The following is a 12,950-nucleotide window of genomic DNA, read 5'->3' as shown; positions in this document are numbered from 1 at the left end:
TGGGCTTGCTGAGGCAGTTAAGGAAACTATCACCCCTCCTGTCATTTTCTGCCATGCGGACGGTGGGGACAACATTGATCCTTTTGCGACTAGATTATGGCAATGTGCTTCACATTGGGCTACCGGAAAAATTGCTAGGCAAACTACAAGTTGCAATAAATGATGCAGCCAGGCTGATCTTCAAGCTCTAACAAAGTGGTAACAGTTCCTAAAGAAAAGAGGACAAGAACTCTACAACCAAACTGAGTGACTTGTGAGTGTCTCCAAAAGACGGTTGAGTGTGCTTGAAGTGGGGATAGACCTCCTGATATCTTTTTTGCCCTCACACACTCTTGCGAGTGTCAAGCATCATCATTTGGCAGTGCTCCTCGTGGGGGTGGCGCTGCAGTCCCTCACGGCCCTACAAGAGGGCTCTTTGTTGGAGATCTTTTTAGGAGGTGCCGTAGTTGTGCATGTAGGTGTGTGGGCCAAGTGAGTAGGTGCAGGTGAAGTTAAAATTACCTCTCGGTACCTAGATAAGTTTAAAAAAGGGTCCTTGAGGTAAATTAAAAAGGTAATTGGGTTTGGAGACTCTCCTTCAGACTAAATAAAGGGAGGGACTGGTGTGTTCCCACCGCTCTCAAACCGTGAACAAAAGTGTGTGGTGTACTAAGAATGAGTGGTGGTCGACATGTTTCGTGCAAACCGTTAGTCCCTAGTGTATCCCTGTGCGCTATTACCCCACTTCAAGCACACTCAACCGTCTTTTGGAGACACTCACAAGTCACTCAGAACCATAGTTTGGTTGTAGAGTTCTGGTCCTCTTTTTCTTTAGGAACTGTTACCACTTTGTTATAGCATGTTGTCGTAGGAGCAGAGGTACAGGACCTTCCCTCCTTTTCTAAACTAGTTCCTAGTCCCCCCTCTTGTGATAGTGTTTGATATTCAAGCTCCCCAGATGCGCACCGGCCTCTCCCCTGTTGCAAAAACGTCACTGGCTCCCCATCAAACAGAGGGCTAGATTCAAGGGTCTCTGTATCGCCCACAAGGTCCTGTATGGACAGGCCCCAAGATACATCAAAGAGCGACTGGGGAAATACGTACCCGGCTGCACCCTCCGGTCATCCGAGGGAGGCCAATTTGCCTGCCCACGGTTTAACCACACAACTAAAGGAGGGTGAGCCTTCTCTGTCCTCATAGGAAAAAACTGAAGACCCTCCTCTTCACTGAGGCCTGGGCATAACGCAGACTGATCAGGGGCTACACTCTCACTTGGGGGCTGGCGGTGTCTGTTCTCTCTCAGCGCTTAGAGACCTGCTGGTATTAAGCGTTCTATAAATTGCAATTAACATTAACATTAAAAATCAATGGAGATCCCCTACAAGAGAAGGAATAGTTTCTTACCTGTAATTCCAGTTCTCTCGTAGGGGAATATCCATTGAAGTCCTAAGCGAATCACCCGCCTTCCCGGTGGACATAACAGAGGAAATTATTGGACTTACATTTCAGTAACTCATTCCTTCAAAAAAATGCCACATGATGGGAAACTGGTGGTCTCTGAGTCCTTAAAGGAGCAGACACTGTTTAAAACTCGCATAATGGCAGCCTATGGGGCTACTCTGTCCTGCTATCCTTCATCTTTTACCTTTACAAAAAGGGTTTGTGAAAGAGATTTAAGCTGTTTTCTAAAATTTTCACTTGAAAATTATACATACACAGGGGTATTTTAACCCTTTTGTAAGTACAATCTGAAGTATTTCTCCACTGTAACCTGTTGTCTAGGCTGCACATTATGTTCTTTCTTAAGTGTTTCTGCAGGCCTTCTTGAAGAAAGGTGAACGTCTACACTTAAGAAGATACTCTATGAAGAAGTGCTCTGGAGTTTCCGCACGTGGGCAGAACTATTCAAACGCTTATGACTTCAATGGGGATTCCCCTACGAGAGAACAAGAGTTACAGATAAACGATTGCTTTTATAGCACATTAACATTTCAAATTAAATGTGTATAAAATAAATCATTTGTAAATATTAAAATGGTTAACTAATAATTAGAAAACAATTACTCTAGCATTTTTATTTAAAATTAGTCTACTCAGTTGAAAACTTCTTACATTTTTTCTAAACGTTGAACTAATTTTATTTATTGAACATTAGTTCCTAGAGGGTGTTATTTTATTGTGATGCCTCCGCTGTTTTCTATAGGAGTGTGTTTGAGTGGCCGTGTATGGTGCTTGAGAGATGGCAGAGATAGAGTGCATTTACACTTCTTTTGACACTTTTACGGCTGTAGTAACTTTGGAAGTCTATTTGTGAATCCTAGTGGTCATATTCTTTTGTGGGTGTGTGTTTTGTGGTAGCATTTCCCTCCCAAGCACCTCCTTACATTTTCCTGCACCCCTCCCATTTAGTTGTAATTAGTCCCCATTTTTCAGCCACTCCCTCGACGTATACTTAAGTATGCTGGTATCTCTGCACATGTGGCAGAGACCGCTGTACAGAAAAAATAGGAGAGGCGGGGGAGGGCTCAGGTCTCGTGTTTGTGCACTGCATTTCGTAGTGTGCACAGTGTGTACAGCATTAGCAGTAGCTGGACAATCTTCCCTAACATACATAAGAACAGAATTAGCAGCTGCTGGGCAAACTTCCATAACATACATAAATACACCATCAGCAGCAGCTGGGCAAGCCTCCCTAACACACATAATTAGTACAGCATTAGCGGCAGCTAAGAAAGCTTCTCTAACATACACAACAAGTGCACCAGCAGCAGTAGCTGGGCAAGTTTCCCTAACATACATAACAAGTGCAGCATTAGCAGTAGCTGGACAATCTTCCCTAACATACATAAGAACAGCCTTAGCAGCTGCTGGGCAAACTTCCATAACATACATAAGTACACCATCAGCAGCAGCTGTGCAAGCCTCCCTAACACACATACCTAGTACAGCATTGGCAGCAGCTGGGCAAGCCTCCCTAACACACATAACTAGTACAGCATTAGTAGCAGCTAAGAAAGCTTCTCTAACATACACAACAAGCGCACCAGCAGCAGTAGCTGGGCAAGCCTCCCTAACACACATAACTAGTACAGCATCAGCAGCAGCTGGTCAAGCTCCTCTAACATACACAACAATTAAAGCAGAAGCAGCAGCAGCTTACCATGCCACCCTAATATTCCCAAAAGTTACAATATCAGCAGCAGCTGGACATGCTTCCCTAACTTATATAAAGTGCAGTATTAGCCGCAGCATGGCAAACTTCCCTGACATACACAATAAGTAGACCAACAGCCAAAGCTGGGCAAGACCTAACAAGTACAGCATTATCAGCAGAATGCCAAGCTTCCCTGATATATACAAAGTCCACCATCAGCAGTAGTTGGGAAGTTTCTCTAACAGGCACCATCAAACAGCATGGGAATCAGTAGCACATGTTTCTTTTTTCCAAATTACAAACAAGTGGATGTTGGCTTTGTCCACAACTCTCATACTGACCTTTGCTCTGTCACTCTGTCGGGGCAGTTTGCCCATCATGCTATCCAGTTCTGTAAACTTTGCGAGAGTAGCCCGAACTTCAGCAAATAGTTCTTTATACTCGCAGTATTGGTCGTTAAACACCGCTTTGTATCTCTCTCTTTCTTCCAGACAGGAAATCTCAGGGTACTTCCTTCCAAAACCACAGAAACCCAAAGTTACTTAAGACAGCAAGAGATATATGTACAGTAAGAATGTTAATAAAAGGGTGGGGCCTACCTTTCAAAATCATACATTTTGGTCAGGCTTAAAATGTCTTGAGGTTAGAGGGGAAATGGGACAATAGACACTTTCACAGATTGCTGGGTTTATGATACAATGTTCAGAGCACAAGGACTGTACATTCATAATGCACATACAAGTTTTGCTCAAATATAAGGTTCAGCTGTGAATGCAAGAGGGCTGATGGGCAGAAAAGCGCCTCAGGCAATCAGACCTCTCTATTGTTTGAAGTTGTGTGCCCGTGGTGGGACTCCTGCTGCAGTCCTGCGAACCCAACCGTACAGATTTACATACATTTTTTTACTTTAATTTCTCAAAAACTACTGACCGGATTTACACCAATTTACAAAAAGCACACTTTCTCGTTAAAAATCTAGCTTTCTGCCAAACTTAGTGTAATTCATTCAGCCGTTTGGACTGTAGCTCTGTTAATAAATCCCTATGGAAATTGTAAGGGGAAATTCCATGTTGGGCCCCTACTTGATGGATCACCCTGAGACTTTCCAAGAACGAGCTGATGTGGATGAACTTTTTTTGAAAGTTGGGTGAAGATTCGTTAAACAGGGCCAAAAGTTATTAGCAAATGGAACACCGCTCTTCCTAAGAAATAGCCTAACTGTAACTAAACCACACAGTGGCAAGTGTGTGTGTGTATATATATATATAAAATATGGAAGATTCAAAAAGCCTGCACGCAGCGTGTCGATTTCATGGAATTTGAATGGCAACGCGTTTCAACCCTGCCAGGTCTTCATCACGGCCTAATTACAAAAACACTATGCTCAATCTCCCTTAAACAATAAATTTTGTGCTAAACATAGAAAAAATACTAAAACAGGAAAGGTGGGAGGAAATGCATAATATGCACTAGATCTGTCAGTGCAGGCTTATGCATTTAGACACATGGGCTAAAATTAAATGAAAGTTAAATCAGAAAATAGGTGCATATATCATAGAAATATTATGATAAATCTTGCCAGTGCACAGAAATAATAGTATTATTATACAAAATGTATTTTTAAGGGAGATTGAGCACAGTGTTTTCGTAAGTAGGCCGTGTCGAAGACCCAGCAGGGTTGGAACGCATTGCCATTAAAATTCCATGAAATTGACACGCTTTGTTCTGGCTTTTTGAATCTTACATATTTTCCCGGATTTACTTTTCATTTGTAAGCGGGTCTCACACCCTCGTTGAATTGCACTCTCCCCGTTTGGCGGATGTGTACGGCATTGTTTTGAGAAGATTTGCGAGCATATATATATACATAGATATATATTTATATATACATACAGAGAGAGAGAGAGAGAGAGAGAAAGAGAGAACAATCTTAGTGGCCCTGACAATGGCAATCCTAAAGCTCTGCAGAGCTGTAATTGTGATGAACGAGGAAGATGACCTCCCAAACCCCAAATAGTTCTTTAAACTAGAGGAGTACTTACAGTACATAGTCTGGCAAGACATGTGGCTTTGGGATGTGCCCTGTGGGGACCGGCTGATTGAGTAATCCCGGCACAGCCCCAGACTCAGAAAACTGTATGGTTTTGGTGACTTTGCCAGAAAAGCCCCCTGACGCAGTTATCTCATCCTGGAAAGCAATGTGTTTTGGCTTCTCTTGCATAAGAATCGGTCTCTAGGGAATCAAAAACAAGAACTACAGTAAGAAAGAACAATTACATTCGCATGCATTCAGCATTATTCTGCAAATGGAAAGGGCATGAATGAATGGTTTTATAAATGGCACCTGCTGGGCCTCTTGTGCAGCAAGCTGCATCTAAATCTCAATACCTGCCTGCTAATGGAAAATGTGTCAGTCTTGGCACAGGCAAGAAAAAATAAGCAAAAATAAAATCCACCAAGCAATGATTCTCGAAAAGGGCTGTTCCATTGAGGTCTATTAGATTACTGTTTTTTATCTGTGTGTAGCCCAAGCTGTGCATACTCTGCCTGCAGGAAGGTCAAGACCTCCTCAGATTTTACCAGTTGGAATCTCTGTTACTTATTATTTGATAGCAGGGCCGAACTGGAAACTTAAAACAGCCCTGGCAAAAATTAACATTTCAGCCTGCATGGACAGACGTGCTAATGTGTGCTAGAACAAGAGCAACTCTTTCAAGTCACGGCCGCGATCCGTATTGAGCACGATCATTCCTAGAGGCTGAAACTGGCCTCCAAGTGTCAATACCGGCCTCCTGGGGCTCCAGCCTCCCGGGGAATTGCCCGCTTGCCCGGCTGGCCAGTCCGACCTTGTCTGATAGAGACATCTAGCCACAGATTCCTTACCTTTGAATAGCCCAGGCATCAGGCTGGATCCAGAAAATATTTGTTTGAACAATACCCTTGCACGCTAGTAGGTGGCATCGGTCAGCTCCGCGTGATGTCCTCAGCATCGTCCGTGCCGGAGTTGACATCTTTGTCACCTATATAGGTACCACCTTGGCACGCTGACATCAGTTCTTTTCCTTCTGTGTCAGCTAGTGCAGATCCATGAAGAGAGCTACCCTCTGTCACTTTTTGACAGGCATTGTTCAATGTTCTGTTGACAATTTTTAGTGTGTAGGTTTTTTCCAAACTTGTCAAAGAAGACTTCTGGATTCAAACAGTGCGGTGCCTGCCATAATACATTGTTGGTGACGGATCAAAACTTAATTTGACTCTGGTGCCTGGGGTGGGACCACGACTTGAAGTCGTGCTCCGACTGCTGGGCCATGGTTCCAAAAGCTTCGAGGGAGTGGTCCCTAAAGCTGCATGGGGCCCAGTGCTCGGCACCACGCTGTTTGCCCCGGAGGTCTCTTTCTCAGTCCTGGTCGAAAGGAATGTCCGGGCACCACCCTGGGAGTCCTAAGTCCTCTTCCTCCTACTCAAAGTCATTGGGTCAATCAGGTATGAGGCATAAAAAACTCAAGAAGTCAGGCCCCAAAGGCTCAGAGGGGGCTCAATCGGGTTCCGCACAGGCGACTCTGGCCCGATGTCCCCCAATCGATCCAGTGGTGGATCCATACTGCTGCCGGCAATGCCACTGCGACCTTTCCCGGAGCCGACCCCTGCACCAAGACTCCTGAAACCACCAGTGGCACCAACCCCATTCCTATCCCCGATGACCCGGAGCCGGATCGGCACCTACCGGTGCCGATGGCACCCTTGGGTCCTAGGTCAGTTCCTCAGCCTTATTTTTGGAAATAGGGTATCTACCGGTGGAATTCAAGGAGGCACGTGTAAGGCCTCTGCTGAAGAAATCTGGTGCGGATCCTGCTATATTGAAGAACTACAGGCCTATTTCCCAGCTGCCTTTCCTCTCAAAAATACTGGAACAACATGTATTAAAGTCCCTGTCCCTGTATCTGGAGTCTTACCATCTACTCCATGAGCGTCAGGCAGGGTTCCGAGCTCATCACAGCACCGAGTTGGTGATGCTCTCGGTGCTGGATGAATTAAGAGGCATGGCTGACTGTAAGAAACCGAGCGCCCTGATTTTGTTAGATCTATCAGTGGCGTTCGATACGGTCAGTCATGCCTTACTTTTGGAGAGATTGAATGACTTTGGGATCAAAGGCTTGGCCTTTAAGTGGTTGCAATCCTTCCTTTTGGGAAGGACACAAAGGATACAACTGGGGGATGAAACATCTGAGGTGGGGTACTTGGAATTTGGGGTGCCACAGGGCTCTGCCCTGTCCCCACTCCTATTTAATCTCTACCTACAACCTCTGATTGCATCTCTGGCCAGCAGGGGCTGTAGAGTCTTTAACTATGCGGACGACACACAGCTGTTGCTGAGTGTCGCCAATACTAGGACCGCACAACTCAACGCCCAAAACATCTTGAGGTACACTGTACAATGGATGACTGAAAATCTGCTGAAGATTAATCCAGATAAGACCGAGGTATTGGTGATTCCATCCACCGCCTCACCTTGGAGTGACCTCTACTGGCCAGCGGAGTTAGGCCCCGCCCCAAAATCAAGTACGAATGTAAAGAGCTTGGGGATCAAACTGGATTGTGACCTTTCAATGTCCAGTCAAATTTCCTCCGTGGTGGGAAGCTGTACAAATATCATTCGGCAGCTGCGGAAGTTAACCCCTGTCCTCTCCCAATCAATGATGCGCTCAATCGTAGCAGCAACGGTCATCTTAAGGATAGACTATGGAAACGCTTTATATCTCGGCCTACCTAAAACTCTGACTAACAGACTGCAGGTCGTGATGAATGACGCTGCACGACTTATTTTTAGACTCCCAAGGAGAACCAAGGCCTTCCCCCTGCTACATAGCCTGCACTGGCTCCCCATTAAAGAGCGAGTGGAATTTAAGAACTTATGCACGGCTCATAAGGCAATTAACGGTCAGGCACCAGCCTACATTGTAGATCGTTTGGAGGTGTACAGCCCAGTGAGAACACTTAGATCCTCAGATTCTCAGCTATTGGTCTGCCCCTGTTACAAATTACTAACTAAGGGAGGTAGAGCCTTCTCTGTGTTAGTTCCTCAGCTATGGAACACGCTGCCTGAGGTGCTGCGCAAAGAGGGGAACCTCCTGCGGTTTAGAAGGATGCTAAAAACATTGTTGTTTAAAAGAATCCTGTGTGTAATTGAGACCAGAGTGTGCCTCTCATCCTATGTTGCCTAGTTTATTGTTGTTACCATCGATTTCCGAGCGCCTAGAGACCTGCAGGTGATTGGGCGCGATATAAATCCAATATAACAATAACAATTTTGAAGGGCTTGAAATGGAGGAAGATTGGAAGGGGTCGCTGGACCCTTTACAAGACCAATCTGAGCATGAAATGGGCTGGTATGAGGAATAAGGTGAGGCCAGCGGACTGGATACCTCTCCGGATCTGGCTTTCTTTCTCCCCCTATTGTGGCTACAGAGGAGGAAGGTTCATATGTCATGGTGGTGTGAAAGGCAGCTGAATCCCTGCACCTTCAGCTCCCTTCAAGACTAATATCTTGATAGAGGTCCTGCAGCTGGGTGTCTCCTCCTCGGAACCCCTCCTGCCTTTCAACGAGACCTTGACGTCCCGTTGACAGCATTCAACCTTCCTCCCGAAGTCTGTAATGTTATTTTAGCAGCCAGGCATTCCTCTACCACTATACGCATGCCGGTGGAATTTTAAAAAGAATTATTGTACAGAAAGGCGTGTTGATCCTCTTTCTGCTTCCCTCTCTCAAGTCCTTCTCTTTATTTTGACCCTTGCTGAGCAGGGCTCTACCCGGGCATTTTTAAAGGGTACCTTTTGGCGTTGTCTGCCTTCTTGAGGCTGTCAAACAAAGCCTCTTTATTTAAATCCTGGTTCTCATCTTCCTGGTGTGTGCTCTGTTTGAACCTCTGCACAACTGTACCCTCCGGCTGCTTACAGTAACTAATGCGAGGAGGGTGAGCAAATTGCAGGCTCTGTCATCCAAGCCTCCTTACCAGACGATCTTCCCTGATAAGTTGGTGCTTCGCACTAGGTCCTCTGTTTTACCGAAAGTGGTAATACCATTCCATGTGTGGCAATCAGTCACCTGGCCCACTTGCTATGCTCCTCCACACCCCTCTACAGAGGAGGAGCGACCACCGTCTCGACCCAAAAGGAGCATTGTCATTCTAATTTGACCGCACTTAAAAGTTCCCAATGGACAACCAACTCTTCGCGGGATACGTTGGATCAAAGAAAGATTGCGCGGTGCAGAAGAGGACTGTATCACAATGGGTCATCCTCTGCTCTTGACAAGGTACAGCCTCCTGAAGGCTTAAGGGTTCACTCCGCCAGAGCTAAAGCTGCTACCACAGCATTACAATGTGGAGTTCTAGTCTTTGACATTTACCAGGCAACAATGTGGGCATCCCTGTAAACGTTTACTGAACACTGCTGCCTGGACAGTCAAGTCTGAAAGGCTGGCATTTTTGGCCGCTCTCTCCAGCTGGCCTTCCTGGTCTAACCTTGTCTGCAGTCCCTCCTCCGGGGATGGTATTGATTAGGCATCTATTTAAAGGGAAGGAATCTGCGGCTAGATGTCTCTGTCAGATGGACAAGTTACTTACCTTCGGTAACACCTTATCTGGTAGAGACAGGATCTAGCGGCAGATTCCTTACTGACCCACCCATCTTCCCCGCACTTCGGACAGGTTTTGAGGGTCAGGGCTGATCCCTTTCAGGACCCTAGTTGTTCTAAACACACCACTGTGAGTGCACTTCATGGTTCTGTGCTCCTGGCTTGGAAAATCATGAAAAGTAACTGACATCAGCGCCCTGAGGTGGCACCTATATAGGTGAAGTGGTCATCAGTTTCAGCGCAGGCGACTCCATGGACGTCACATGTAGCCGGCCAACACCACCTACCGACTTGCAAAGGTACTGCTCGAGCAAAAGACTTCCGGATCCAGCCGAATGCCTAGGGAGTTCATAGGTAAGGAAGCTGTGTCTAGATCATGTCTCTACCAGATAAGGCGTTACCAAGAGTAAGTGAATTGTCCAACTAGTCACTATCCTGGAGTCTCCTAGCCTACCTCCACCCTTCTCATAAATGTGAGACTAAACCTGACCTTCAACCCCACATGACCATAAAGTGTCAGTGCGGCTGTTTCAGTTATAGCCCTTCTTAGATGTCCCTGAGCTTGGGGTGTGAAGTTCAGCACTCTGAATTACCTGTTTAAACCCTCCTGAATTGAGTACTTGCTACATCCCTCTGTCTGGGGCCTTTCCTTTAAGTCAAGGAAGGTGTTATAGAACAAGAACATTAACCCATCTAGTGCAGCAAACTGTACACCAATATTGTGTTGCCCTGAGCTGATTACGAACATTGGAACCCTGCAGATAGTTACCTGCTCTCCCTGCTTGTCCTGTGGTTGCTGCTGGCTCTCATTTCTCCCGCCGCCGCTTTGCTGACTACGCGGCCGCCGAGAGGAGAAAAACTTCAGCCCCCAGAATCCCCAGCCCCAGGAGCAGGTGACGCTAATCACGCGCCCGGAGGTCCTATAAAAACAAGCACACCTCCGGGGGAGCGGGTGTTGCCCTGAGCTGATTACGAACATTGGAACCCTGCAGATAGTTACCTGCTCTCCCTGCTTGTCCTGTGGTTGCTGCTGGCTCTCATTTCTCCCGCCGCCGCTTTGCTGACTACGCGGCCGCCGAGAGGAGAAAAACTTCAGCCCCCAGAATCCCCAGCCCCAGGAGCAGGTGACGCTAATCACGCGCCCGGAGGTCCTATAAAAACAAGCACACCTCCGGGGGAGCGGGTGTTGCCCTGAGCTGATTACGAACATTGGAACCCTGCAGATAGTTACCTGCTCTCCCTGCTTGTCCTGTGGTTGCTGCTGGCTCTCATTTCTCCCGCCGCCGCTTTGCTGACTACGCGGCCGCCGAGAGGAGAAAAACTTCAGCCCCCAGAATCCCCAGCCCCAGGAGCAGGTGACGCTAATCACGCGCCCGGAGGTCCTATAAAAACAAGCACACCTCCGGGGGAGCGGGTGTTGCCCTGAGCTGATTACGAACATTGGAACCCTGCAGATAGTTACCTGCTCTCCCTGCTTGTCCTGTGGTTGCTGCTGGCTCTCATTTCTCCCGCCGCCGCTTTGCTGACTACGCGGCCGCCGAGAGGAGAAAAACTTCAGCCCCCAGAATCCCCAGCCCCAGGAGCAGGTGACGCTAATCACGCGCCCGGAGGTCCCATAAAAACAAGCACACCTCCCGCGTCGCGGGACGCGCGCGGGCGGACGCCGGGCTAAGCCCGGGCAAAGGGCGGGCCCTCTGTGGCCCTCAGTGGCCGAGGTTGGCCGGGCAGGGCCCCGTTATTTCCATATTGCTGCTCACAGCATGTACATTCTCTACAGCTATTGAAGGCGATAAAACGGTGAGGGTGATACAACTATACAACTATTGACTGGTCGCATATATAAACTATACATTGACAGTTGATTCTTAGTATATCATTGGTTAATTTATTGTGTATTAGTTTTTTGCTTTTATCCTTTTACTTGATACAAAATGACAGCCAAAAAACTACGCTCTGGAAGAGTCTTAGGGGGGAGATCATGTATTAAAACTAGGTCCAACCCCCTGAGGAATAATTTTGAACATAGTCTACAATTGAAGGGACAGATGCAGTTGTTTAAACTATGGGAAAAACCAGAGAATAAATATATGGAAGTTCCAGTCACTACTGACAATGAGACAATAACTACGACGGAACCGCAGATAGAAGCAGCCTTCGACACTAACTCTAGGTCAGCTACGGAAAAAGTTTCTCCCACCTTACTCCTGACTAAAGATGTAGACATCCTAGCATGTCCTCCCAAAGGAGATAATTCAGTCTTACTGAAGGCAGATTTGAAAGGTTTTCAGTATAATACTCCTAAGGTTACAGAAGAGAAGGTGGAGGATATAAAAGAAATCTCTATTCCGTCTAGTATTGATCTAGAATTGTGTGGTCGTTATATGGGTGAGAGGGTTGTGAAACAGCCTGATCCTTGTATTTCCTTAAACGGAGCAACGCCTTCAGGATTACGGCTATATAGTAGCACCCCCTCTATGACATCTAATGATATTTTTTCACTGCAGAGCGATTTGAAATCTCCTCAACTTAACCTATCAGGTATCTGCTCTCTTACTGCACCTGAATATATAAAAAATGAAAAACCAATTTCTGATTCTCTGATAGCACTTGAGCATCTGCTGACCTCCATATTAGGTTTATTGAATAAATTCGTTGGGAGCACTGACTGTATTATGGATTCAGTTACTGAAATATTGAAAGTATTAACTGCCAAAAATGCTGTGAACAGGTCTATTTTTCCTATCGAACCTATTGCTCAGAACGTTATTGATAGTAACATTGCATTAAGAAAAAATGTATCTGCGGGGTTGGTATTAAAAGTAGATATTCATGAGCCCTCAACCTCTTCTTTACCAATCTCTGCATCTTTGAGGAAAGAATTAGAACCGATTTTGAAGGAAGAACAATCGGCAGTGGTTAACCCAACCGCTGGAAGCGAATTTTTTCCTATTTTTATTCAGGATAAAAAAGAACCTGAAGGTATTGTGGTGACTACTGGGACAGTAATAGAAAAAAGCAGAAAGATTAAAGGGAAAAATAGGAAACCTGTTCGCAAATATAAGAAGAAAAGACAGAGGAAAATGATCTTTCAAGAGCATGTAAATACAGAAGTAACTGATGTTATAGAAACTCTAGATAGTTTAATACAGGAGACTTCATCTATTGAGGTTGCTGGTGGCCTCA

General features: G+C 46.0%; 1 protein-coding gene across 1 annotated transcript in view; it reads right to left on the bottom strand.

Moving 5' to 3' along the window:
• Positions 1 to 12,950, bottom strand: part of OCEL1 (occludin/ELL domain containing 1) — a 59,695-nt gene that overhangs the window by 33,400 nt on the left and 13,345 nt on the right. The window contains exons 3-4 of the mRNA XM_085639948.1: positions 5,176 to 5,366; positions 3,475 to 3,646 (exon numbers count right to left, since the gene is read on the bottom strand). Coding sequence (XP_085496074.1) covers positions 3,475 to 3,646; positions 5,176 to 5,366 — 363 coding nt within the window. The remainder of the gene's footprint in view (positions 1 to 3,474; positions 3,647 to 5,175; positions 5,367 to 12,950) is intronic.

Source organism: Triturus cristatus, chromosome 12 (genome assembly GCF_964204655.1).
Source record: "Triturus cristatus chromosome 12, aTriCri1.1, whole genome shotgun sequence".
Taxonomy (NCBI): Eukaryota; Metazoa; Chordata; class Amphibia; order Caudata; family Salamandridae; genus Triturus; species Triturus cristatus.
Note: the sequence above shows the minus strand (reverse complement) of the source record. Positions and strands in the feature narration are given on the sequence as shown.